At 43.0% G+C, this 25,372-nt stretch overlaps 1 protein-coding gene across 2 annotated transcripts in view; it reads left to right on the top strand.

The window, feature by feature from the left end:
• Nucleotides 1-25,372, top strand: part of CDC14A (cell division cycle 14A) — a 185,554-nt gene that overhangs the window by 146,065 nt on the left and 14,117 nt on the right. The window contains exon 15 of one of the 2 annotated variants that reach the window (XM_053251106.1): nucleotides 10,509-10,617. The exons of the other annotated variant lie outside the window; for it this stretch is intronic. Coding sequence (XP_053107081.1) covers nucleotides 10,509-10,521 — 13 coding nt within the window. The 3' untranslated portion in view covers nucleotides 10,522-10,617. Of the gene's footprint in view, nucleotides 1-10,508; nucleotides 10,618-25,372 lie in introns of those variants that run through there. 2 annotated transcript variants of the gene reach the window in all.

Genomic DNA, 25,372 nt, shown 5'->3' with positions numbered 1-25,372 from the left:
ACAAGAAGAAAGTGGGGCCGAAAGGGTTTTTTTCTCTGGTGCAAACACGTCCTCATGTGTTCAGCAGCTATCAGTTTTTCTCATCCCGTGTAAGCTTACACGTGGAAGATTTCTGTACTTGTCCAAGAGTCAAATTAAGAGAGTTTCTTTTCTTTCTGGATTATCCCACCCCAAGCCCAGAGAGTTTCTGTAGACCTTGAGTGGGGTGGCGGCAGCCTTTGAGCCTACCAATAATATGGAAGAGTTTTAGGAGAAGGCTAGGTAGGCAGCTCAGCAGGGATGATACAGCATTTATTTCCCTCACATGGGTATGGGTTAGAGTTAGGGTTAGGGTTAGGATCTTTGACATAAAGTGTGGTGCCATCATGGCAGCAAAGGAGACATGACAGCAAGGCTACTACTGGCTCATTTGGAAGACTTAAAAGGACTTATGTGACATCAGAGGGCATTTGATCTGTCCCAGGTGAACTGAAATTGTTTACCTGGTTTAGAGATTGCTTGATAATAGTAAGAGCAAGGTAATGAGGCAGAGAGAGAGAGTGAGGAAGGGCAAGGAGGTTTGTGACACAGCCCTCGTAGTGACAGGGCCGCAACTAGCATATTCATATGTTTGTTGGTTTGTTATTTAGTACATTTTTAGATCTATACAAAAAGGTCCCTGGGCAGTTCACCATCTAAAAATCATTAAAACATTAATGCGATTAAAACAATTTAAAGATACAGGAAAAAACTCTAAAACCCAAAGCTTTAAAACTATAAACTCAAAGCCTGTCTAAACAGGTAAGTTTTTTAAAACATTCAGAGAAGGGGAAACTCTACTTTCCTTAGGAAGCACATTCCAGAGCCCCAGGGCAACTCGAGAAAAGGCTCGATTTTGAGTCGCCACCAACCGGGCCAGTGGCAACCAGAATAGGACCTCCCCAGATAATAATAATAATAATAATAATAATAATAATAATAATAATAATAATAAATAATAATTCAATTTCTATACTGCCCTTCCAAAAATGGCTCAGGGCGGTTTACACAGAGAAATAACAAACAAATGATGATCTTAAAAGGCAACTTGAAGAAAGAAACAGAGGGTTTAATACTGGCTGCACAAGAACAGGCACTAAGAACAAATGCAATAAGAGCCAAAGTCGAAAAATCCACAACAAACAGCAAGTGCCGCCTTTGTAAAGAAGCAGATGAAACAGTGGACCACCTAATCAGCTGTTGTAAGAAGATCGCACAGACTGACTACAAACAAAGGCATGACAAGGTAGCAGGGATGATACACTGGAACATCTCCAAAAAATGCAAGCTACCTGTAGCCAAACATTGGTGGGACCATCAAATTGAAAAAGTTGAAGAAAATGAAGATGTAAAAATATTATGGGACTTCCGACTACAAACAGACAAACATCTGCCACACAATACACCAGATATCACTGTAGTCGAGAAGAAAGAAAAACAAGTCAAAATAATCGACATAGCAATACCAGGGGATAGCAGAATAGAAGAAAAAGAAATAGAAAAAAATCACCAAATACAAAGATCTACAAATTGAAATTGAAAAGCTGTGGCAGAAGAAGACCAAAATAATCCCAGTAGTAATTGGCGCCCTGGGTGAAGTTCCAAAAGACCTTGAAGAGCACCTCAACACCATAGGGGCCACAGAAATCACCATCAGCCAATTACAAAAAGCAGCTTTACTGGGAACAGCCTATATTCTGCGACGATATCTATAACAATTGACAATAAAATTCTGGCATCCCAGGTCCTTGGGAAGGACTCGATGTCTGGATAAAACAAACCAGTCAATAACACCTGTCTGACTGTGTAAACAATAAATAATAATTTAAAAAAATTCGATTTCTATACTGCCCTTCCAAAAATGGCTCAGGGCGGTTTACACAGAGAAATAACAAACAAATGATGATCTTAATAGGCAGCAGGGTTGATGAAGAAGAAGGCGTTCTCTTAAATACCTCTGCCCATTGTGTTCTGAGTTGACATTGGTTGATGATATGCAAGTTCTGTCTGCAGTCTCTAAGCCATGTACGGCTTTATAGGTAATGAACAGCACTTTGTATTTCGCCCAGAAACTTATTGGCAGCCAGTGTAGTTCTTTTTAAATGGGTGTAATATGATCTCTTTGGGCAACCCCGGAGACCAACCTGACTGCTGCATTCTGTACTAATGACAGTTTCCAAATGATGTACAAAGGCAACCCAACATAGAGTGCATTGAGGTAGTCAAGCCTGAATGTTACCAGCACATGCACCACTGTCTCCAGAAATGGACGTAGCTGGGGAATCCACCGAAGCTGATAGAAAGCATTCCTGGCCACTGTCTCAGTCTGAGAAACCAGGGAGATGTTTGGGTCCAAAAGTACTCCCAGACTATGTGCTCTTTCTGGAGGAGTGTAACCCCATCCAGATCTAAGCCACTTCCTAAGTCTTGACCTCCCACAATGAGTACCTCTGTCTTACTTGTATTCAGCCTCAGTTTGTTCTCCCTCATCCAGCCCATTACTGCCTCCAGGCAGGCATTTAGGGAAGTTAGGCCATTTCCTGATGAAGTTGAAGCTGACATGGAAGAATACATTTAGGTGTCATCAGCATACTGATAACACCCTGCCCCCAATTCCCTGATGATTGTAAACCGCCCTGAGCCTTTTCAGAAGGGCGATATAAAAATCGAATGAATGAATGAATGAATGAATGAATGAATGAATGAATGAATGAATGAATAATAAATGATCCCTCCCAGCAGTTTCATGTAGATGTTAAAAAGCATTGGTGATGGTATGGAGCCTTGTGGGACTCCATACCAGAGCTCTTGTTTTGAACAGCTACAGTCTCCAAGCGACAGCATCTGGAACCTACCTGAGAGATAGGAGCAGAACCACTGCCAAGCCGTTCCTCCCACTTCCAACCCCTCCAGGCGCCCCAGAAGGATACCATGGTCAATGATACTGAAAGCCGCCGAGATATCCAAGAGGATCAACAGAGTCAAACTCCCCCTGTTGATTCCTAATTGGACATCATCCCACAGGCTGACCAAGGCAGTCTCAACCCCATAGCCTGCCCCAAAGCCAATTTGAAATGGGTCCAGATAACTCACTTCCTCCAAGATAGCCTGGCACTGCTGCCACCCTCTCAATCACTTTGCCCAACCATGAGAGGTTGGATACAGGTCTATAATTGCCTTTCTGAGGGGTCCAATGCAGGTTTCTTTAAAAGTGGTCTAATAATTGTCTTCTTGAGACAAGGAAGGATCCTGACCTCCCTCAGAGTAGCATTAATGATCTTAACAAGACCTCTCCAATAACCTCCCTGCTAGATAGTATAAGCCATGTTGAGCAAGGGTCAAGAGGTACGGTGAAGTGTTCCAAGTATCTTGTCCATGCCCTTGGGAGTCACACACTGGAACCGATCCAATTTAACCACACAAGAGGAGTTGCTGGACACCTCCACAGTAGACTTTGTGGTAACTGTAGAGTCTAGTTCAGCTCGTATATGAGATATTTTATCTGCAAAAAACTCATTAATAAGTCACAGCAGGTAACTGATGGGTCCAAATACTCATTCAGCAGAGGAGGGGCATGCACTAACTCTCTCACAACCTTAGATATCTCCACTGGGCATTAGCTTGCAGAAGCAATGCGTGCAGAAAAGAACTGCTTCTTTGCTGCACTCATTGCCAGAGCATAGATATCCAAATGCGCTCTGTGAGCAGAGTCTTTCTTCACTTGTGCTCCAGCAGTCTACCTTGCTGCTTCAACCCCCATAGTTGTTGTTGTTTTTATTATTATTATTATTACATTTATATCCCGCTCTTCCTCCAAGGAGCCCAGAGCGGTGTACTACATACTTGAGTTTCTCTTTCACAACAACCCTGTGAAGTAGGTTAGGCTGAGAGAGAAGTGGCTGGCCCAGAGTCACCCAGCTAGTTTCATGGCTGAATGGGGATTTGAACTCGGGTCTCCCCAGTCCTAGTCCAGCACTCTAACCACTATACTACGCTGGTTCTCCATAGTTCTTCCCTATACCAAGGGGCTAATTTAGATAATTTTTATATAATTTTTGTAAATATGCAAAAACGTCATGCATCATTCTTAGGAAGGTATACATTCTGTGCTTACCTAAAATGCTACACTGTCATTGCCCAGCTGTTTATATTCATGTCCTACTTGCAATCCGAATTCATGCCATGCATTATCTCCAGGCAACATTCTACCTCGTTCCTCTGCATGTGTCAACCATAGACTTAGAGTTACAGTTCCATTGTCTGGTAACAGGACTTTCCAGTTACAGAATGCTCCTTCATCTGCAGGAGAGCTAGACATTTTTGAGTGCCCAGAAAGTATAAATATATAAATATATGGCATTCTAGTTAATTGCAATAGAATGAGTAGCCATAAGGACTGAAGCTAGATGGCACTGTTCTACAGGCAGATCCTGCATAGCAGGTGGTCTCTTCTGAAATTAAGTGATCTCAGATGTCTTGGGCAGCTGAGGGTAGCTTTCTGTGTCTGCCACCCCACTTAAAAAAACAAACCAGGAAAAAAGTGCATGCATGCACGCTCACTCACTCTTGAGCCTATTGATTTCAGCTGTCTTAGACATGTCTTTTGTGTTGGATTGTGGCTAATATAAAAGTATAAGCAAGTATATATTTATTTGTTATTAAACAAATAACTATTATATAGTTATAACTATTATAAGTTATACTTGTCTGCTTCCACAGGGGTAGTCATGTTAATCTGTAGCTTCAAAAACAACAAAGACTACCTTAAAGACTAAAAAGTTTATTGTAGCATCTTAAAGACTAACACACTTATTACAGCATAAGCTTTTGTGAACTGCAACTTATTTCATCAGATGCATTTAAAGAGTAATCCTCAGTAAAGGTAAAGTGTGCCGTTGAGGTGGTGTCGACTCCTGGTGACCACAGAGCCCCGTGGTTGTCTTTGGTAGAGTGCAGGAGGGGTTTACCATTGCCTCCTCCCGCACAGTATGAGATGATGCCTTTCAGCATCTTTCCTACATCGCTGCTGCCCAATATCGGTGTTTCTCATAGTCTGGGAAACATACCAGCAGGGATTCAAACCGGCAACCTCTGGCTTGCTGATCAAGTCATTTCCCCACTGTGCCATTAGGTGGATCAAAACTATCATAGCAAGGGAGAAACACTGGCATTTAGTTAAATCTCCTTGGTGAACACTGTGAGTAGTAAGTCAGTTATGGCAGCAGCAGATAGGGATCTCTGAAGTTGCTCACATTACTCCCATAGTCCTCCTTTGCTGCATGTGTAGTGATAATATCTCAGTAGGCAAGTGGTATTATTATTATTATTATTATTAATAATAATAATAATTTATATTCTGCTTTTCAATTAAAGAAGAGTTCCCAAAACAGTTGAAATTGCAAAATGAGAAAATGGTTTATATATTATAATACAAACATGAGTATAGAGGGGAAAAAGATTCTGCATTTACCAGTGATTTGACTATTCTATTTTCCGGGGTTGGTTTGTATGTGTGTGTGATACACTTCTACACACACACACACACCATACACACACACACCTGGCTACTGAGGATTATTCTTTGTGCATCTCGTGAGATGGAGTGAGGTACATAAAACCTTGTCCTATTAAAAATAGGTTGGTCATTGTGGCACCACAAAGACAAAGCTCTTTGTTGACATGACCTTGAAGGTTAAGCTGTCTTAAGGTTCACTGGCTGACATAGTGACTAACAAAGTGCTTGTGTAATGAGCAAAGTTGCACAAAAGGCAAGAAGACTGCATAGCTGGACTAAAAACAGGGATCTGTAGAATTGCCCTCTTGCACTATAGCCCTCTTGCACCAAAGTTCCCTTTTCAACAAATGAGGCATGCTGAAGTTTGTGCAACTGTTATGCAAGTGCCAACATGCTTGCGGTAGTGCAACACTAGTCTGAAATATAAACTCCAGACTTAATGCAAGTTGCTAGTGCAATGGCTTTTTACAAGTGCTTCTTTTGTGTGTTATCCACTGACTTCAATGAGAGAAGTGAGCATGTTCTCAGCTCTCACCCACTGAAATCTCTGGGACAAAGACTGAAATCTTGTACACGCTTACTTAGAAGCAGGACCTCTGAACTAAGCAGGACTTATTATATGTACTAGAGTTCCCACAAGCTGTTATTCGTCTCAGCAAGAGGTTTTCCAAGCAGTGATTTACTCCTGCTTTGCTACGGTTAGGGTGGGGCGGAGTTCATACGTGGGAAGAATTTATAGCGACTTCAGTATGGCAACACCAAGGTGCCATTCATACAGCCAGCAGTATTACTCAACTTGTTTCTTGACATTTGGCCCTTAATGTAGCATATACATGCCCTTAAAAAGTTTCACTTTGAGAGAGGCTTAAAAATGCTTTCATGGGATACTTCATCTCTGCAGAGCTGTGTGAAGAGACCCACAGATAAAGCAGATGAACCTGAAATGGAGGTGTGGCTTTGGCGAGTGTCTACTGACACCACTTTGTCTGCTGGACAAAGTTGTTTCCTGAGCCCATTCATTCCATTCATTTGTTTCTAATCTTAGTCTCTTTGCTTACCTTGTTTAATTCTTTATTCCCAGAACTCACTAAAAGTGGTGGAGGGTGGCCAGCTACTCCCTGTATTTTACTAATCACAGGAAACTTACTAATCCTAATGATTTCTTTTATAGATAGGGATGGTGATCCACGATGGGTCTTTTTTTTAATTGACAGTTGCTCTTCCACAAGGTCACCATCTTGACTGACCAGGAATGCTGTTCTATAGAAAATTAGAGAAACATTCATAAGTCCAAAACAGTTTGTCATAGAGACCTGAAATTTGGCACAGTTGTAGCACAGGACTCTGTGTTCTGAATTTGGAGCAAATCAGTCAATGTACTGATTTTTAATGAATTTTTGATTTCCTTTTAAATATATCTAATATTGGCTGAAACTGACTTGTTTCTTGGCAGAAAAGTACAAAAACTTCTGTATCTGAAGCCCCTTGGACCATAATTCTACTCCCATGTGGAGGAATCTGCCCTTTGCCTTAAGGGAAAAGGGTAAACACCACCGCCTTTTCTGCTCCTTCCCCCATATTTCTGGAATGGCTGGGCACAGGGCTTTGAATTCAAGCAAACATGTATTACAGGGTGACAGGACTCTGTGTATTAATTCTGAATAAATTGGCCCATCAGTCGATCTTTTAATTAATTTTTGAAATGTCTTTTAAACACGTCAAGAACGTCTGATAAGTGGCTTGTTTCATGGAAGAAAGCTTCTGGAATTGAAGCCTTGCTTGAACCATAATTCCACCCCCATGTGGAAGAATCTGCCCTTTGTCTTCCTGGTTTTTTGGTTTTTTTAAAAAGTAGATGTTCAGATGTGAAGTTATTTTTAATGTGATTCTCTGTTAGTGCATGTTGCCTCCTCTACAACCCTTTTGGCCAGAAATGAGCAAGAAGGACAGGGGGGATCATGCCATATGAACAGTCCTATGTTTGAAAAAAATGTAATAAAAAGTAGCAATGTGAATGGCCCCAGCTTTATTTTGGTTTATTCTTATTTACACTTATTTATGTTTAAACACACTTTATCTGCTCTCATCCTAACTGGTCCTCACTTAAGCCATTTCCTCCCACAGTAAAGCCTGCAATCTGGAAATCCTCCTGGAAAACTTCCTTTGGTGTCAATGGCAACTTCCCTTTGTAAGCTAAGAGCAGGTTTGGTGCAGGAAGCTTTTTTGTGAGGACCATGGTGTGGCAGGGAAAGGGTTAAATGTCCCCTCCCTGTACAACAAGGCCCTGATCCTGATTGTGTGTGAGACTGTGTCCCCACCTCAGCTGCAATATAAGTAAGTTTATGTTCCCACTAACTTCTATAAGTCTGTTTCAGACATTACACTGTATGAGTGTACAGATGTCTGTACACTTGTATACGTCTTTGTGTGAATGATTGTACCTGTTTCCAGTTTAAAAGTAAAGCTGGATCCTTTATCCAGCTATCTCTGTACCCTTCAAATACATGGTACAGATAGAAAGTGCACTCCTGTGCCTGCGTTCAGCATAATATGTGAATCACTGTACCTGTGTACAGATCTGTACCTGTGTTCACTGAATACACATTGTACAAGTGTTGAACATGACATGCGAATGGGCGAATAGAGACGGTCAAATGTGTAGTTAGACCAGAAGCTCAGACTGGGCAAGTTTTACTATAGTTATCTCATCAAGAGCTAAGCTGACTTGCTTTGTTTTTTATTAAATAATCCATCCCCTTGATTAATTGGCCTTATTTGGCAACAGCTTTGCATAGGAAATTGCTGTGAAGGGGGAAATGGTCAGAACAAAGGCAGCAGTTGGGAGATGACATAACGAGGTGGAAGGGAAATTATCCCTTAAATAGGGAATTTTCCCACTCAAAATGGAAAGATTTGTGGTCTGCAGAGAATAAGCAGTTCCGCAAACAGACTGAATACATGAAATCCATGTACATAAATGCATTTTATAATATCTGATCCACTGGAGAGCAGAAGAGGCCAGGAACTATGCTGTCCATTGCAGATTTCAGCAGGGGAGGAATCAGCCTCTATCCCTATGTGCAGGCCCCAGACAACCATAGCTTAATTTAAAGAAAGACATTGTTTATAATCCTCATGTTTTGAAATAATAAACTAGCAATCAATGTTAACATGTGGGGTTTTCCCCCCAAACCTACTTCGTCTTCTGAGAGCACCAGCTTTTATATACCAACTCTCACTGAATATTAAAGGTTACAGAAAATGGCCAGGGCTGAGCACACTTTGGCCAATATCTAGACTAACAAAGTGCTAGTGTTATAGGGGAGGGGAAATTTTCATTGATCTCCCCTTCCCCCTGAAGATGACCATGGCTCCGGGGTGGGGGGAGCCTCCGAAGGTCACAAAGGCCAGACTGCGGATCCCAAAAATATGCTTCTAGGGGTCACACAGGGTCATAATTTGGGGAGTCACAGTAGGCTTCAGAGGGAAGGGGAGAATGATGGAAATTACCAAAGTCAGTTGGGTCCAAGCACCAATAAAAACAGCAAGATATTCCATAAGTCCCATTAATTTCAATGGGACTGACTCGACTTGTTCTGGCTCCTGCCCTAAGAGGTTGACATAATGTGTAGCTTTTTCTAATGTTTTCCTTAAAAAAAACAACACACAACTTAAATAGTTTTTGTTAGACTATGAGTTTTTGAAAGATATTAAATGTTGCTTCTAACATTTTGTTAGAATTGAGAATTCTAAAGCATTGCTCTTAGCAGCACAGTAACCTATTCTGACCACTAGAGGCGTGATGGGATATTAATAGTTCTCTCTTGGTCAGTTAAGAAGAGTCAGTTAGAACTGTTGTTGAGGGCTTGTGCCTGTTTGGGGATGAAGTTCTATGTCTCTCAGTAAGTGATGTTTAGTTTAATACACCTTTATTTGTTTTTTCAACTCAGTCTACGGTCTCCAGATAAAGTCTTGGGGTGGTGGCAAAGAACTTAGCAGTGCAAAGGCAACAAAGAGAGGTCAGCTGGTGCTGCTGGAGCACAACACACACGCAGGCTCTCCACACGAGCAGTACGGAGAACCGAGGAGGGCTTGGCAGAGCCCTTGGTGGAACTCTGTCACGGGGCCAGTTGGGGTGGTGGGGATCAGGGGCCACTCCGCCCCTGGAAATCCCAGCATTCCCCTCGTGAGTGTGCAGGGCATTCGGGGGGGGGACCCCCAACACCAGGAAGCTTGTTGTAGCCTCCCGGTTGGGGGTCTACTCGTGTGTTGCCGCGGTGCGGAGCTGTGCCGCGGTGGCACAGATCACCAAAACAGGGTTAGTGGAGCGCTCGCTCCACCAGCCTCATTTTAGGGGAAAGGTATCTAGATGGGCTAGCCACCACTGGACCACCAGGCTCAGCTGATATTCAAGCTATTTCAATTAACTTTATTTCATTATTGTTACTGTGCACGCCACTTCCTCCAAAGAGCCCAGGGGGGCATCATACCTGGTTGTCTTCTCAACCTTCATTTTAGCAGAAACTAAATGACCAATCCAAGGGCAGGTGAAGGGGGAGGGAATGAGTGGCTCTTCAAAAAAAATTAACCCTTTATAGGCCAATAAATTTCATTGCCTCTCTCATTTTCTCCTTTACATTAATGGTTGGCTGTAACTGTTTGATATGCATAGCCGCCTTTATCTTAGCGCTTCACTACATTTCCTTCATTAGCCAGAATGAACACCTTTGTTTTACAGCTCTTTCTTCATGCTTCTCTTTCATATGTTTAGCTCAGGGTTTCAAATGGGTTAGGGTTAGAGTATGCATATCTGCTAGATCCTCTTTATACCTTCTTATCAGGGGTCTCCCTTTCTCCCTAGTATAAAATTCTCCACATTCCACACATATGATCTTATACACTTTCACTTTGCTTCACATCAGGCCTCTTTCAAGTTTCAGTTACTGTATTTAATTTTGCATTTAATCTATTTCAGCTGCCTGAAATAGAGCATTGATGATGATGTAGGGATACTGAAACACGTTTTCTCGAGCTGGAAGATCTTTTCCTTGTTTTATTTACGCATTAAATGGGTCTTAAATTTTTGTCTGAATTGAATTGAATTAAATTGAGCTGGAGAGGAAAAAGTATGCTTATATGGAAAGTAGTGAGTGCTTCCAAATAAGCTCCATTATGGGCTTGTCATTATTACTTTTTAAATATTATTTATCTATTTGATTTATATATCACACTTCCAAAGATGGCTCAGGGTGGTTTACAATAAAATAAAAATACATAAAAATTTAAATCAAAAACCAATCAAAAGCCGATTAAAATTACAGTTAAAACTAGATAATATTAAAAGTAGCTATTGTTAAAAATCAGGCAAAAAGAATGAGTCTTGTGATCCTAAACAGGGCAGAATGAGCATTCAGCCAGGGTAGGAGAACTGGGCATGCTCCAAATAGGCAATTGTGTAATTGCAAAGATCAAGGGAGGAGGAGGGGAGAGTGATAGTGTGGGAACGAGGAGCTGGGTAGGATGGGCGTAGTCAACCCACATTTCATCCCCAGCATTTCATTGAGGGTGGACAAAATCCATCATACCCAGATCCTGTCTCCCGCACAATCACTCTCCCTTCCTCCTACCTTGATCTTTGCAAGCACATGATGACCCATCAAGGATGTATACGCTCTCCTACCCGGAGGCGCTCTAACACCTGGACCTTGGCACCCCAGTCCATGGCCTCCAAGGTCTGGAGGGCCTCCAGATGGGGGGGGGGGCTCCATTCACTAAGTGTTTACCTGACCCAAAGAGCACAATTCTGTTAAAACTGTTGTCAGCTAAGTGTTTTTTTGTTTTTTTTTAATGCAGGTTTTATATCAGAATAGGCTTACATGCCATTCAGAAATTCCAAAAATATTTATTTATTTATTTATTTATTTGATTTCTATACCGCCCTTCCAAAAGCGGCTCAGGGCGGTTTACACAGAGAAATAATAAATAAATAAGATGGATCCCTGTCCCCAAAGGGCTCACAATCTAAAGGAAACATAAGACAGACACCAGCAACAGTCACTGGAGGTACTGTGCTGGGGGTGGGTAGGGCCAGTTACTCTCCCCCTGCTAAATAAAGAGAATCACCACGTTAAAAGGTGCCTCTTTGCCAAGTTAGCAGGGGTTGACAATAGCTTGAGTAAATGGAAAGGTTAAGCATAAAAATCAGCTTATTGTGTTTGTCGGGGGGGGGGGTTGAATCAGGCATCTGATAAAGAGACAGGAGGCAGACAGTTCTTGGATAAACAAAAGATCTTGCCAACCTCTGTGATTAGGGAAGCAAAGATCTCCTTGTTGAATCTGATCTCTGTTTCCTGGAAATGAAAACCATGTACAACATGTTCCCTTTTCATCTTCCATAACTACCCCCAGTCATAAAAGTTCACTTTGCATCTTCCTCAGCTGCAGCTACTTGTAAATCACTTACTAACATTTTCCCTAAATGTCTCACCTTTGAGTCAGCGGCTAAGGGAAATGCTCAAACTAAATAAAATAGTGCTGACTTCAGATTCCCAAATCAAGCCCTCCCCCCCCCCCTTACTGTTAGCAGCTACAGCAATGGAATCTCATTCATTCCTTGATTATTTTTAGCTAACAGTCAAAAATATTGAGACACTGGTGTGGAGAGAAAGGAGTAACATCCCACCACTACTGCAGCCTTGTTGACCAGTTTATACAGGCAGCAGGATTAGGTTAAAGTAGGCACAGCGAGCAGGGAAATGCTTGACTAACAAACAGAAGGTTGCCGGTTCAAATCCTCGCTGCTACTATATCTGGCAGCAGCTGAGGGAATGTAGGAAGATGCTGAAAGGCATCATCTCATACTGCACAGGAGGAGGCAATGGTAAACCCCTCCTGTATTCTACCAAGGGGAACTACAGGGTTCTGTGGGTGCCAGGAGTCGAAATTGACTTGACGGCACACTTTGCCTTTAGTAAAAGTTAGAACAGTGTTGCAGTTGTGAGATATTCACCGCCCCAAATAGCCTTGCTCTTGTTGGTTCCCATCTCACCTCAGAAGGCAAAAGTAGGGATGTGCACAAACCTGTTCAGAGGCCCTTTTAAGGGTCTCCGGACAGGTTTGAACACTGGCCGGTTCAAACGTTCAGCGGTGGGTAGGACTTTAAGAGTGGGGGATGGTGCACTTACCCCTCCCCCACTTTCCCCTCACCGGCGCTTGGTTCCTATAAAATCCTAGTGGCAGCGTACCTCCCTGCTGCCCCTTCCCCGCTTCAGTCAGAAGTGGCCAGAAGTACTGGGTGTGAGTGTGCATGCCAGGCTTGCACACATCAGATATGCTTGCATGCGATCATGACATGTGTGCTCCTGGTACTTCCGGCCACTTCTGGCCAAAGAGGGGAAGGTATTGTAGGGAGGTATGCTGCCGCCCTGAAAGATTTTACAGGAGGCGAATGCCAGTGGGGGGGGGGGAGTGGGGGGAGGGGTAAGTGCACCCTCCCCCGCCCTTAAAGTCGGAGCCCCCCACCTTTTCAAACCACTGCCTTCCAGTTTTGTGCACATTCCTAGGCAAAAGCACTCTGAGTAAGACCCCCAAAGTCTTAATAATCAGGAGTATTTCAAATAGTTGTATACAGTGGTCCCTCGACTTACGAACTACTCGACATAAGTATTTTTCGAGTTACAAACAGCAGTTTTAGATCCGGTTTTAGATGCGGTTTTTTCGACTTACAAATTTTTAGATGGGGTTTCCTCGACTTACGAATTTTACATGCAGTTTCCTTGACTTGCCTGCCTGTTTACTGCCTGTTTATTCTTGAAAAGAAATGTTCCTGTGCAGTTTGCAAGCCTTACTGGGGGTCTGGGTCTTTTTTCTAGGCTCCGGAACGCATTAATCCGTTCCCAATGCATTCCTATGGGAAACCGCTTTTCAACTTACGAACTTTTCGACTTACAAATGTGCATTCGGAATGGATTAATTTCGTAAGTAGAGGGACCACTGTATATTCTTTACATATTAATACTTCTGCATCCTTTCTTTAGCAGGAAAGTAAGCCTGGTTTTGGGTGGGGTTTCTGTGTGTGTTTTAAATAGAAACAGCTTCTTTGGAGATTTATGCTCAGTGTGTTGAAAACCTCCCAGTACAAATGTTTAGGTACATTCCCCAGACATATTCATTTCAGAGACCTAATGATGATGGCAATAAAGATGGATCTTGACAAAATTGAGTTTTCTGGCAACCTGTTCCTATGCATGTTTATTCCAAAGTCAGTACTGCTGAGTTCAAGGGTCTTACTTCTATAAATGTGTACAGAACTGTAGCCCTCATCCCAGTGATTTCAGTAGGAAAGAGATCATGCTTAATTCTTCCATCGAAGCCCATGAACCTTAGAAGTGCTTAACCTCCAAGGTCATGCATTCAGTGTCTGGACCTTTGGAATGTATACAGTATCTGCACAGCCCATCTTTCCTTGCTAACTAGCTTCTTGCTTTTGACTAAGCAATCTGGGAATCAATTTCACTACTTGGCATCACCATTTCCGGCTAGCACAGACTGAGCCAGTCAGAGCATCTGCATCCACAGCAAAAGACAGCACCTAGCAGGAGCTATTCAGAGCCAGATGGCACCTCAGATCAAGAAGCAATCTGGATCCCACTGTTTCCAGATGTTACATCAGCTATGTGACAAGGAAAATTCCCCTTTTATTTTATCTCTTAGTTCACATTAGCATTATATCCAAAGGGCAGGAGCAGTCAAAAGAAAAGTCCCAAGCCATCGTGTCACAGTAGGGAGCCTTTTTATGAACACTGTACATTACTAGCAACAGAGGTTGTATCAAAAATAAAAGTTACCTCCGGAAGGCTTCAGTAAACATGCACAATCACATTAGTAAATGTTCTTTAAATGAGCATTTTATAAAATGTGGAAGTATCCAAAGTTTCACTTTTGTTTCAGTACCAGCACTTCCTAAGCTAGGGTATTTCCACTGCTTCACAAACAATTAAAAATGCCTTCAATATATGAATAGTTAGAAATATTGTATTAAAATAATGTGGCTGCCAATAAGAAAGACTGGGAAAATCCACCTCCCCTGTGTACCCTGCTGCTCCTGTTGGCTGTTGGTTTAGGCAGGCTACCAGTTCTGATTGAAGCTATTCCTGAACATGTGTTTCCACAATTTTTTCCAAGATCCCCCCTCCCCACAATATCAAACCATTAAAAAAACCCCAAATTGCTTTCAGTAGCCTTCTGGTGATTGATCCTGATTCCTGGAAACTCCAGGCTGATCCTAGAGGGTTGATAAGTGATAAGCTTATGTTGGTGCGCTGTCCAGTCCTGGATACGACATTTCAGGATACTATTTCATGTGCATGTATATATAGCAAAAAAAGAGATGGCTACTATCTGTGCCCCAACGTGTTGGCATTCATGGATTCTAATTGGGGCATGATTATACTCTTCTTGGATTCATATGTGTTTGGTATTGTTACAGTACCATACAATACAATACAATGAATATTTATATACCGCTTTTCAACCAAGGTTTTCAAAGTAATGTACATATTAATTAATCAATTAATTAATTTAATGGCTCCCTGTCCCCAAATGGCTCACAGTCTGAAAAAACAACATAAGATAGACACCAGCAACAGCCACTGGAGGGACGCAGTGCCAGGGGTGGATAGGGCGAATTGCTCTCCCCCTGCTAAATAAAGAGAACCCCTCCCTTTAAAAAGGTGCCTCTTTGCTCAGCATAAATACGACCGGTTACTAAGGCACTGGTAGTTTCTGGAAGCAGCCAAGAATGGCCTGTTGTAAGGGCATTGGTGCTGGGAGGAGAGTAGTAGCCTGACTGAAGATGCTAATAGACCTGCTGGGCTCCTTAGTCACCTACTGAGAGCTAGTGTGGAGCCGAACCAGAGAGACAGCAGCTATCCCTGAGGAATTAGACTCTACAGAGTGAGTGAAACTGTAACATCTAGACACTGGAATGTTCTTTTTATTTGTATTTGTATTTTTATTTATTTTACATTTACATCCCGCTCTTCCTCCAAGAAGCTCAGAGCAGTGTACATGGTTATCTTTAGCCTCACAACAACCCTGTGAGGTAGGTAAGATGTTCTGGATCATGCAGTGATGACTACATCTGTAGCTAGTATCTTCCTCTCTGTCATCTCATTTTCGGTGGGGATTTTTGATATATTATTTATTTATTAATTATTTAAGAACAAGCTTGCTGGATCAGGCCCAAGGCCCATCTAGTCCAGCATCCTGTTGCACACAGTGGCCCCCCAGATACTACTGGAAGACTACAGGCAGGAGTTGAGGGCATGCCCTCTCTCCTGCCGTTACTCCCCTGCAACTGGTACTCAGAGGCATCCTGCCTTTGAGGCTGCAGGTGGCCTATAGCCCTCTGACTAGTAGCCGTTGATAGACCTCTCCTCCATGAAGTTATCCAAACCCTTCTTAAAGCCATCCAGATTGTTGGCTGTCACCACATCTTGTGGCAGAGAATTCCACAAGTTGATTATGCATTATATGAAAAAGTACTTCCGTTTGTTGGTCCTAAATTTCCTGGCAATCAATTTCATGGGATCACCCCTGGTTCTAATGTTATGTGAAAGGGAGAAGAATTTCTCTACATCAACTTTCTCCACACCATGCATGATTTTATAGACCTCTACCATGTCTCCCTGTAGTCATCTTTTTTCTAAACTAAATAGTCCCAGGTGTTGTAGCCTTGGGAATGGGCCAACTCTCTGTGGCCAACTCTCTGCTGGACACCTCAATACGGCCGGTTCACTGCAAGGACAACTCAATCTCTTCACAAACAAACAGCCTGCCCCACACTTCAAGTGCCCTACACTTCAAAAGAGTTCTCTGCTCTCTCTATAGGGATGGGAAGTGGGCGAAGGAGACGGAGAGCAGCCCGCTCCTGCCAGCAACCAGTGGACACGCAATTATTACTTTATTTGAATTTGAGTTGCAACCAGCAAGCCAGATAGTGCCCTGCACTTCAAAACAGTTCCCTGCTCTCTCTATAGCGATGGGAAGTGCGCTCCTGTCAGGATATGCCAGTACTCATGCAGCTGAGCTTGGCTCTAAGCCTCCTTGATTTGAATTTTTGCATTAAGACAAAAAGGGATTTGGAGAAGTGAGCCAGGTACAGCTTGGATATTCCAGTATCCGTGGCTTTTCATATTGAAAACAGGCATATCTCCTAGCATCCTTCCTTAATATTATCTCCCTGCATTTCAATGCCATTTTTTAAACTTGGTGTCCTGAGCTCTGCATATTGAAAGCTGGCATACCTCTGCATATTGAAAACAGGCATATCTCCTAGCATCCTTCCTTAAGATTCCTGCTCTCTGCCTCCTTCACCCACTTCCCATTCCTATAGAGAGAGCAGGGAACTGTTTTGAAGTGTGGGGCACTTGAAGTACGGGGCGGGCTGTTTGTTTGCGAAGAGAGAGCAGGGAGCTGCTTTGAAGTGTTTGTCGGAGATTCGCATTGAGTTGTCCCTGCAGTGAATCAGCCATGTTGAGGTGTCCCACAGTGAGTTGGCCGCAAAGAGTTGGCCACAGAGAGTTTTCCAAGACCGTGTAGTCTTGCCCTATAAGAAAGGTGCTCCAGGTCCCTGATCATTTGGTTGCCCTCTTTTGCACCTTTTCCAGTCCCACAATGTCCTTTTTTAGATGTGGTGACCAGAATTGTACACAGTACTCCAGATGTGGCCGGCGGCCGCACCATAGTTTTGTATAAGGGCATGATAGTATTAGCTGTTTCATTTTCAGTCCCCTTCCTAATGATCCCTAGCATGGAATTGGCCTTTTTCACAGCTGCTGTACATTGAGTCGGCACTTTCAATGAGCTGGTCAGTCACCAACAGCTCAGATTCCATCAGCATATACTTGAAATTGGGGTTTTTCATCCCAGTGTGCATCACTTTACTCAACCAGTTTGGAGAGATCCTTTTGGAGCTCCTCATAATCTGTTTTGGATTTCACTACCCTAAATAGTTTGGTGTCATCTGCAAATTTGGCCACCTCACTGCTTACCCCCACTTCTAGATCATGTATGAATAAATTAAAAAGAACTGGTCCCAGTACTGATCCCTGGGGGATCCCATTTCTTACGTCCCTCCATTGTGAAAACCCTCCATTTATCCCTACCTTCTGTTTCCTATCCTTCAACCAGTTACCAATCCACACATGTACTTGTCCCCTTATCCCATGACTGCTAAGTTTCCTCAGGAGTCTTTGATGAGGAACTCTGTCGAAAGCTTTTTGCAAGTCCAGGTATGCTATGTCAACTGGATCACCTTGATCCACACACTTGTTAACACTCTCAAAGAACTCCAAAAGGTTGATGAGGCAAGATTTACCTTTGCAGAAGCCATGCTGGTTCTCTCCCAGCAGGGCCTGTTCTTCTATATGCTTTACAGTTTTATCCTTAAGGATGCTTTCCATCAATTTGCCTGGAACGGACATTAGGCTAACTGGCCTGTAATTTCCCAGATCGCCCCTGGATCCCTTTTTGAAAATTGGTGTTACATTTGCTACTTTCCAGTCCACAGGTGCGGAGCCTGATTTCAGGGATAAGTTATCTGTTTTAGCAAGGAGGTCGGCAATTTCACATCTCTTATCACTTCTATCTGATTCAGTTCTTTAGCTTCCATCTCCCAAAAGCCTGATTCAGGAACAGGTATATGCTCAGTATTCTTTGCCATGAAGACGGACGCAAAGAACTCATATAGCTTCTCTGCAACCTCCATATCCTCCTTAATAATTCCTTTCACTCCCTCATTGTCTAATGGTCCAGCCGCCTCCCTGGCAGGTTTCCTGCATCTGATGTAATCAAAGAAGCTTTTGTTATTCCCCTTAGCTAAATGTTCCTTAAACTCTCTTTTCACCTCCCTTATTGTCACCTTGCATTTCTTTTGTCAGAGTTTGTGTTCCTTTCTGTTCTCTTCATTTGGACAGGCCTTCATATTTCGGAAGGCCTCTTATGGCTTCTTCCCTTTTATGGCTTCCTTGACTTTACCTGTTTGCCATGATGGCATCCTCCTGGACTTAGTGGTACCTTTACATTTTGGGGGGTATACAGTCTAACTGGGCTTCTAGTATTGTGGTTTTGAGTAAACTCCATGCATTCTGGAGCGAAGTGATTCTCTTGATTCTCCCTTTCTGTTTTCTTTTCATCATACTCCTCATTTTGGAGAATTTTCCTTTTCTGAAATTCAAAATGTTTGTGTTTGTGACTTCCTTGCTGATTCTCTCCCCGCATGTATGCTGAATTTGATCGCACCCATTATTACTGCCCTGTCTCTCCTTGATGCCTTCCTGATGTCCTCCTGCAACTCCCAGTCACTGTCAGGATTTTGATCCGGAGGGTGATAGCTTGTCCCCAGTAGCACATTTTCTTTCAGGCCTTGTATTGTCACCCACAGGGTTTCTGTGGAGAACTCCCGTCCACCTAGGTTTTCAACTAAGTTAGATTCTATCCCTTCTTTAACATACAGTGCTACTCCACCTGCAAGGCACCCATCCCTGTCCTTTCTATAGAGTTTATATCCAGGGATAACAGTCTCCCACTGGTTCTCACTGTTCCACCATGTTTCTGTTATGCCCACTATATATCTATTTCTGTGTTAGCAACCAAGCACTCCAGCAAACCAATCTTGGCTCGGAGGCTTCTGGCATTGGCATATAAGCACCTATAGACTGAATCTATTCCCTGGTGTATGCTATCTTTCTTTTGTCTCTTTGACCAGCTGGCACAGCCTTCTGTCTGCTGTTTATGTGGTTCTGCTCTGTCCCCTTCCTTTTGATCTGAATCCTTTGCCCCCTCACACTTTAAAGGATGGCATTTGCTGAACTGGATACTGTCCAGCTCCTGTCAGCTATTCCCCGACAGGAATAAATAAACAAAATGTATTTATATTATATATATACCATCCTTCCAAAATGGCTCAGGGCAGTTTACAACAGAATAAAAACAATTAAAACCAGTTAACAACTAAATTCCAAACTATAAAAACAGAGTAAAAACCAATTAAACATTCAAACAGTTAAAAACCCTGAAAAACCAGGGCAAACATTTTAAACAAAACAATTTAAAACAGTTTACATCAGTTTAAAAACCCTGGAAGTACAGGCCAAACAGTAATGACAGTAATGAACTCAAATTCTGGATTTCTGCCGGGAGTTTATTCCATAGTCCAGGAGCAGCTACAGGGAAGGTCCGTCTCTGAGTTGCCACCTAATGAACTGGTGTTAACTGGAGATGGGCCTCCTCAGATAACCTTAACATGTGGTGGGGATCATACAGAAGAAGGTGCTCTCTAAGATAACTCGGACCTAAGCCATTGAGGGCTTTAAAGGTAATAACCAGCACATTGTATTTTGTCTGGAAACATATCGGCAGCCAGTACAACTATTTCAAAACAGGAAAAATATGGTCTCTCCTGGTTGCCCCAGAGACCAATCTGGCTGCTGCATTTTGAACAAACTGAAGTTTCCAGACTATGTACAAAGGCAGCCCCATGTAGAGCACATTGCAATAGTCAAGACACGAGGTTACCTGCTGATGCACCACTGTTTTGTGGTCGTCCTCTTCAAGGAATGGGTGCAGCTGTCAAATCAGCCAAAGCTGATAGAAAGCACTCCTGGCCATGGCCTCCACCTGAGATACCAGGGTGAGGCCTGAGTCCAGGAGTACTCCCAAGCTGCATACCTGCTCCTTCTGGGGGAGTATAACCCATCCAGCAAAGGAAGATCTAAATATATGTATTGGGAGACCATGCAGGTATGCAACACAACCACCTGCCCGCAGTCTGAGTTTTTACAGTCCATGAGGAGTCTATTCATGAACTGCTGATTTGTGTAGATGTGGCCTAAGTCGGCCTTCAGTTGACCTCACTGTCTAGCAGTATCTCTCCCCCATTGTTACAACACAGAGCTGGCATGCTGGGCATTCCAAGGAACAAACCAAGTTAATGGATCAAGATCTCTTTGGTTAGCTTAATGACAACAGTGTTCAATTATATAATGTTCCAAAGGGTCTTGTATTATTCAGGAACAGGGCACCAAACCTTTTGCTAGGTTAAACATAAGGAAAAGGATGGCGTTTGTGGGATATGGTACTGCAGCACTGCGCTAATGTGGAGTTTAAGAATGTCACAGACGGTGTATGCTTTCAGTTTAATGATTTGATTGATTGATTAAATGCCATCAAGTCGGTGTCGACTCTCGGTGACCACAATGATAGATTCTCTCCAGGATGATATGTCTTCAACTTGGCCTTTAAGGTGTCTCAGTGGTGCATTCATTGCTGTTGTAATAGGGTCCATCCACCTTGCTGCTGGTCATCCTCTTCTTCTCTTTCCTTCAACTTTCCCAGCATTATGTCCATAATTTTATTTGCTTAAGTGGTGCAATAAGATGGTTATAGACTGTATTGCAAAAATGGCAGAGTTAACCCAGAGTGCCTCTTCAGATACCAGTGAGGTGAAGGAATGCAAAATTTAACTGCTTGTTTGTGGTTGCATTCAGGAGCAAACTGCAAAGAAAGCAAAACAGTGCGCTTCAAGTATGTTTGTTACTGTTTTGAGATATTTATGTCTACCAACTATAGAAATGTTGACAATGAAGGTCAAACAGTCTTCAGTTCATTTAATTGCTCATAACAATAGATGCTCCTGCAGAATAGTCACATGTGATCTGAGCGAGGGGTCACGCTGCCCCTGCCCATTCCTGGATGGAGTTAACCTGAGGAAAATAGTAAAGAAGGGTTCTGTGCCTCCTGTCAGAGGAAATCTCTAAAGGAAAAAATAACACGAATTCTAGTAAACACCTTGGAACATAACAATTAGATTTTCAAATGGGCATATTGAAAGGGGAAATGAGAGCACTCAGCAACTGACAGGAGACAGTGAGAAAGTTTTTTAAATGTTTTAAATACACCATAAGAGATCAGTCCACACAGTTGTTCCTTTTTAACCCATCTGTGAAAAAAGGTGGCTCTTCTGTAGTCTCTTCGTGGTGAACTCCATGAGGAATTGGATCGTGGCAATGCCCCAACCATGAGATTAGACCATGTGTGTGGGGAACAGGCTATATGAATCATTCATCACATCTACCACCTGCAATTCTGCACTGCAATAGAATTCTTCCAGATGTGATATATTTTGTGACATGGTGCAGAACTGAAGCTTCTGTTCATAACCAATAATCCAGATAGTTTGCTCACAAGAAATTTGGCCTAAACCTGTCAGGGGGGGAAGAGCAAGGTTGCCACCGCATTCGTGCCATCTTTGTTCCATGTCTTCTGCCAATGGAGTCACGGATGACATATACCCAAATGAAAAGGTTCTTTGATCGTTTGTCTTTGTGTGGCTCTTTATAAGCAACTGTAACCAATGTCTGCAGAGTTGTATTAGCTATTAAGTACATTCACTAATAACCACCCACTCTGGGCCTGTGAAGTAACTGTTGCAGAGTAATTACTTATCTTCTATAAGTAATTGAACCAGAAGCCAACTTTGACCAAGAAACAAGAGTTTGATATTTATTACTAACTAAACATGACTCCACCCCCAAGCATAGTACACAGTGACTCCACCCTCCACTGTGACTCCACCCCCAAGCCAGTACACAGATACATTCAAATAGAGAAGCATGACTTGTGTAAAGAACTGAGACCTTGAGGCTATTCTCACACTCACTCTAATCTCTTCCTTGCTTGAATCTTTCCCTTAGAAGCAGTTGGTTTAATTTTTCATTCCAAGCTCTGGCATCTTGTTTTAGTCCATATATGCTTTCCTGAAGCTTACAGACCAGGGCTTCTTTAGCTGGCTCCTCAATACCTGGTGGTGTGTGTGTGTATCCTCTTTAATGTTACCATATAGAAATGCTGTTTTAACATCCAGGTGATGTACTTTGTTACTAGCACGACTCTTCTGTGGCCTCCCAGAAGCCTCTCTGATTATGTCTGAGACTGCAGATGCACAGGTCTCACTTTTGACATGCTCAGGAGCCTCACAATATCATGAACTCTCCATTTATTGGCATATTGGGGAGGGGAACCTAGCCCACTTTCTACTGATTGTCATAACCACCGGGCCCGCGGGCAAGCCCAGTGGTTCCAAGGCAGCTAGCCTGTCTAATTCCCCCTCCCCTTAAATGAGGTTAACGGAGCGAGCGTGAGAAGAGCTTCACCGTGTCTGCATGTCCATTCACTCTATTTACTTTAAGGGTGCATTTGACCCATTCAAGCATTGTGTTGAAACGCAGCACAGCAAACACAAACAATGGGATCTCTTGAGATTCCCCAGAACTACCCTATTCAAGAAAAAAGAGCAACTGGAATGTTCTCGCAGGACACAATTTGGGTTTTAATTGCCCCTGGTTCCTTGAGTCACTGTGCTCCACTTGGTCTCCGGTGTGCCTCACTGGGTTTCCATACTTTGGAGTCACCCGTTACTTGGAGGCTGCAGCTGATACCTGGCATTTGACTTCTGCCTCTCATCAAAATATGCAACATTGTGCAGTTTAACAGTCTCTGTTATTGCATCCAGTATTCTGATGCTTTTGCTATTCAGTGCATAACCTATGAATATTCCTTCTTCACTCCTGTAATTTAATTTTCTTCTTAGTTCTTTAGGAATGTATGCATATGATTTGCATCCTGTGAAGGAATGAGGCCTGAACCTCCTTTTTTTGTTTTACAGATTTTTGTAGTGCATATATATTTGCTTACTCCATATGTTCTGTGTAACAAAGAAGCTGTGCAGGGGTCAAAAGTTCACGGTTCCTGTTCTATAGTTTGGTTTGGGAGGGAGAAGAGTTGTACTAGTTAAATTTGGAGGGAAGACAGGGTTTGATTTGATTGAATAGGTTTTAAAATAATAGAGGGAACTTGAGTTGTTTTGATTGGTTTGTTTAGAAAAATTGGAGGGGGGGGGGAGAATAAAAGGAGGCTTCCCTGCAGCAAAGAGATAGTGTGTACAAGTTCCAATTGAAGTTCAAGTGAAGGAGTTCAAGGAATGCAAGTTCCAGCTTGAATTGAAGCTGGAGTCTTGGAGAGCCAGGAGAAAAGAGCTGAGAAGAGCTGCTGAAATTAGAGCTGAGGAATTACTGGGAGAGTTGAGCTGAAACTCTCTGAAGAACATAATCACTCTCAAAGCAGCTGAAAGCACAGTTTGGAATAGAACCACCAGAACTGGATAGAAAGAGCAAGGATAGAAAGAGCTGAGAAGGCCAGGCTCACTGCAGAAACTGAGTAGAGGTGATTATAAGAAGACTCCTGGTAAGGACACTGAGCTAGGGCACAGTACTAGGTACAGGTTAGATTGGATGCATTTTTCTTCTTCTTTTATTTTTTCCTTATACTCATATGGTTGCAGTTTCTTTGTACTAAATTTTCCAAAAGAATTACTGTTTTGAAGTGAAATATTTTAAAGTAACTTTTTCTGGTTTTGAATTTAGAGATTAGTAGCGTCAGTCTACCTTAAGTGGCTTAGCGGGGAAATGCTTGACTAACAAGCAGGTATTATATAGGGCAGCAGCGATATAGGAAGATGCTGAAAGGCATCATCTCATACTGCACGGGAGGAGGCAATGGTAAACCCCTCCTCTATTCTACCAAAGAAAACCACATGGCTCTGTGGGTACCAGGAGTAGAAATCAACTTGACAGCACACTTTACCTTACCTTTAGCTTCAGTCTGTTTCCTCCCGTTCCACACTTAGAAGCCTTCCCACCCTACCTAACTTGGAAATAAACAATGTTTTGGAAGGCTGTTTCAGTAGACACAGCCAGAAAAAAATACAAAAGTTTACTTGGTGGCAGTGGTGAAGCAGGGCTGGTTTGAGACTGGGCTGTGACCAGTAGCGGCTCGTGAACACGCCGCTGGGAGTGGGCAGGAGGCATCTTTAAGGGAAAAGAAAATCGCTATTTACCTCCACAGCATGCTGCCCAGCAGCCCCTGCAGTGGGGAATTGCTGCCACCACTCACCTGGCGTAAACAGAGCCGAGTCCCCGCCAGCGGCCAGGTGAGTGGTGGTGGCGATTCCCCACCACAGGGGGCTGCTGGGCTGCACACTGTGGAGGTAAGCAGCAACTTTCTTTCCCCTTAAAGATGCCTCCTGCCGCCTCCCACCCAGCAGCCCGTTCACAAGCCGCTATTGGCTGTGACACATCCAAATACTCTAATATGCTTTAAGTTAGGTTTTGTCCCATGCTACAGTTCAAAGGGACTCCTTTGGTTTTAGTTGGAAGTCTGTTCTCCAAATCAGTTGCAGTCATTACAACTTCTCCCCAGTATTTGTTTTCCAGACCTGAGTCAAGAAGTATGCTTCTCGACATTTCAATCATAGAGCCATCTCTCATGATCCCATCAGCAGGCGTGAGGGTGGGTGGCGGGGAAGGTGCAGCAACAGACCTTCCCTGCAGATGAGTTAGAAGAGTTGCTGGGTGTGAGGCGCTGCTGCCTCACACCCAGCATGGAGGTTCTCTCACAATGCACCATGCCAGTGCATGGTGCATTGTGGAGATGCCCCTGGCGACGTCTGGGAGCCTGCTTCTGTGTCAGCACTGGTGGGGAGCAACCGGAAACACACGAGCAGTAGCTCCTTGTTGCTTTTGCTTTAACAGATTCAGTGCATCTGATTTCAGATTTCCACGGTTTAACTTGTAATTTTGTTGCCAATTGTTCTTTTACTAATTTTGAAATGTATTCCTTGCTTGGATGCCCGAATCTGCGATGCCATATACTCATGCAATCTTTGTGTGCACACTCACTTGCAACATTAGCTTGTGATCTTTTGCAATCTATTTCACACAG

The sequence above is a fragment of the Hemicordylus capensis genome, chromosome 4, assembly GCF_027244095.1.
Source record: "Hemicordylus capensis ecotype Gifberg chromosome 4, rHemCap1.1.pri, whole genome shotgun sequence".
NCBI lineage: Eukaryota > Metazoa > Chordata > Lepidosauria > Squamata > Cordylidae > Hemicordylus > Hemicordylus capensis.
Note: the sequence above shows the minus strand (reverse complement) of the source record. Positions and strands in the feature narration are given on the sequence as shown.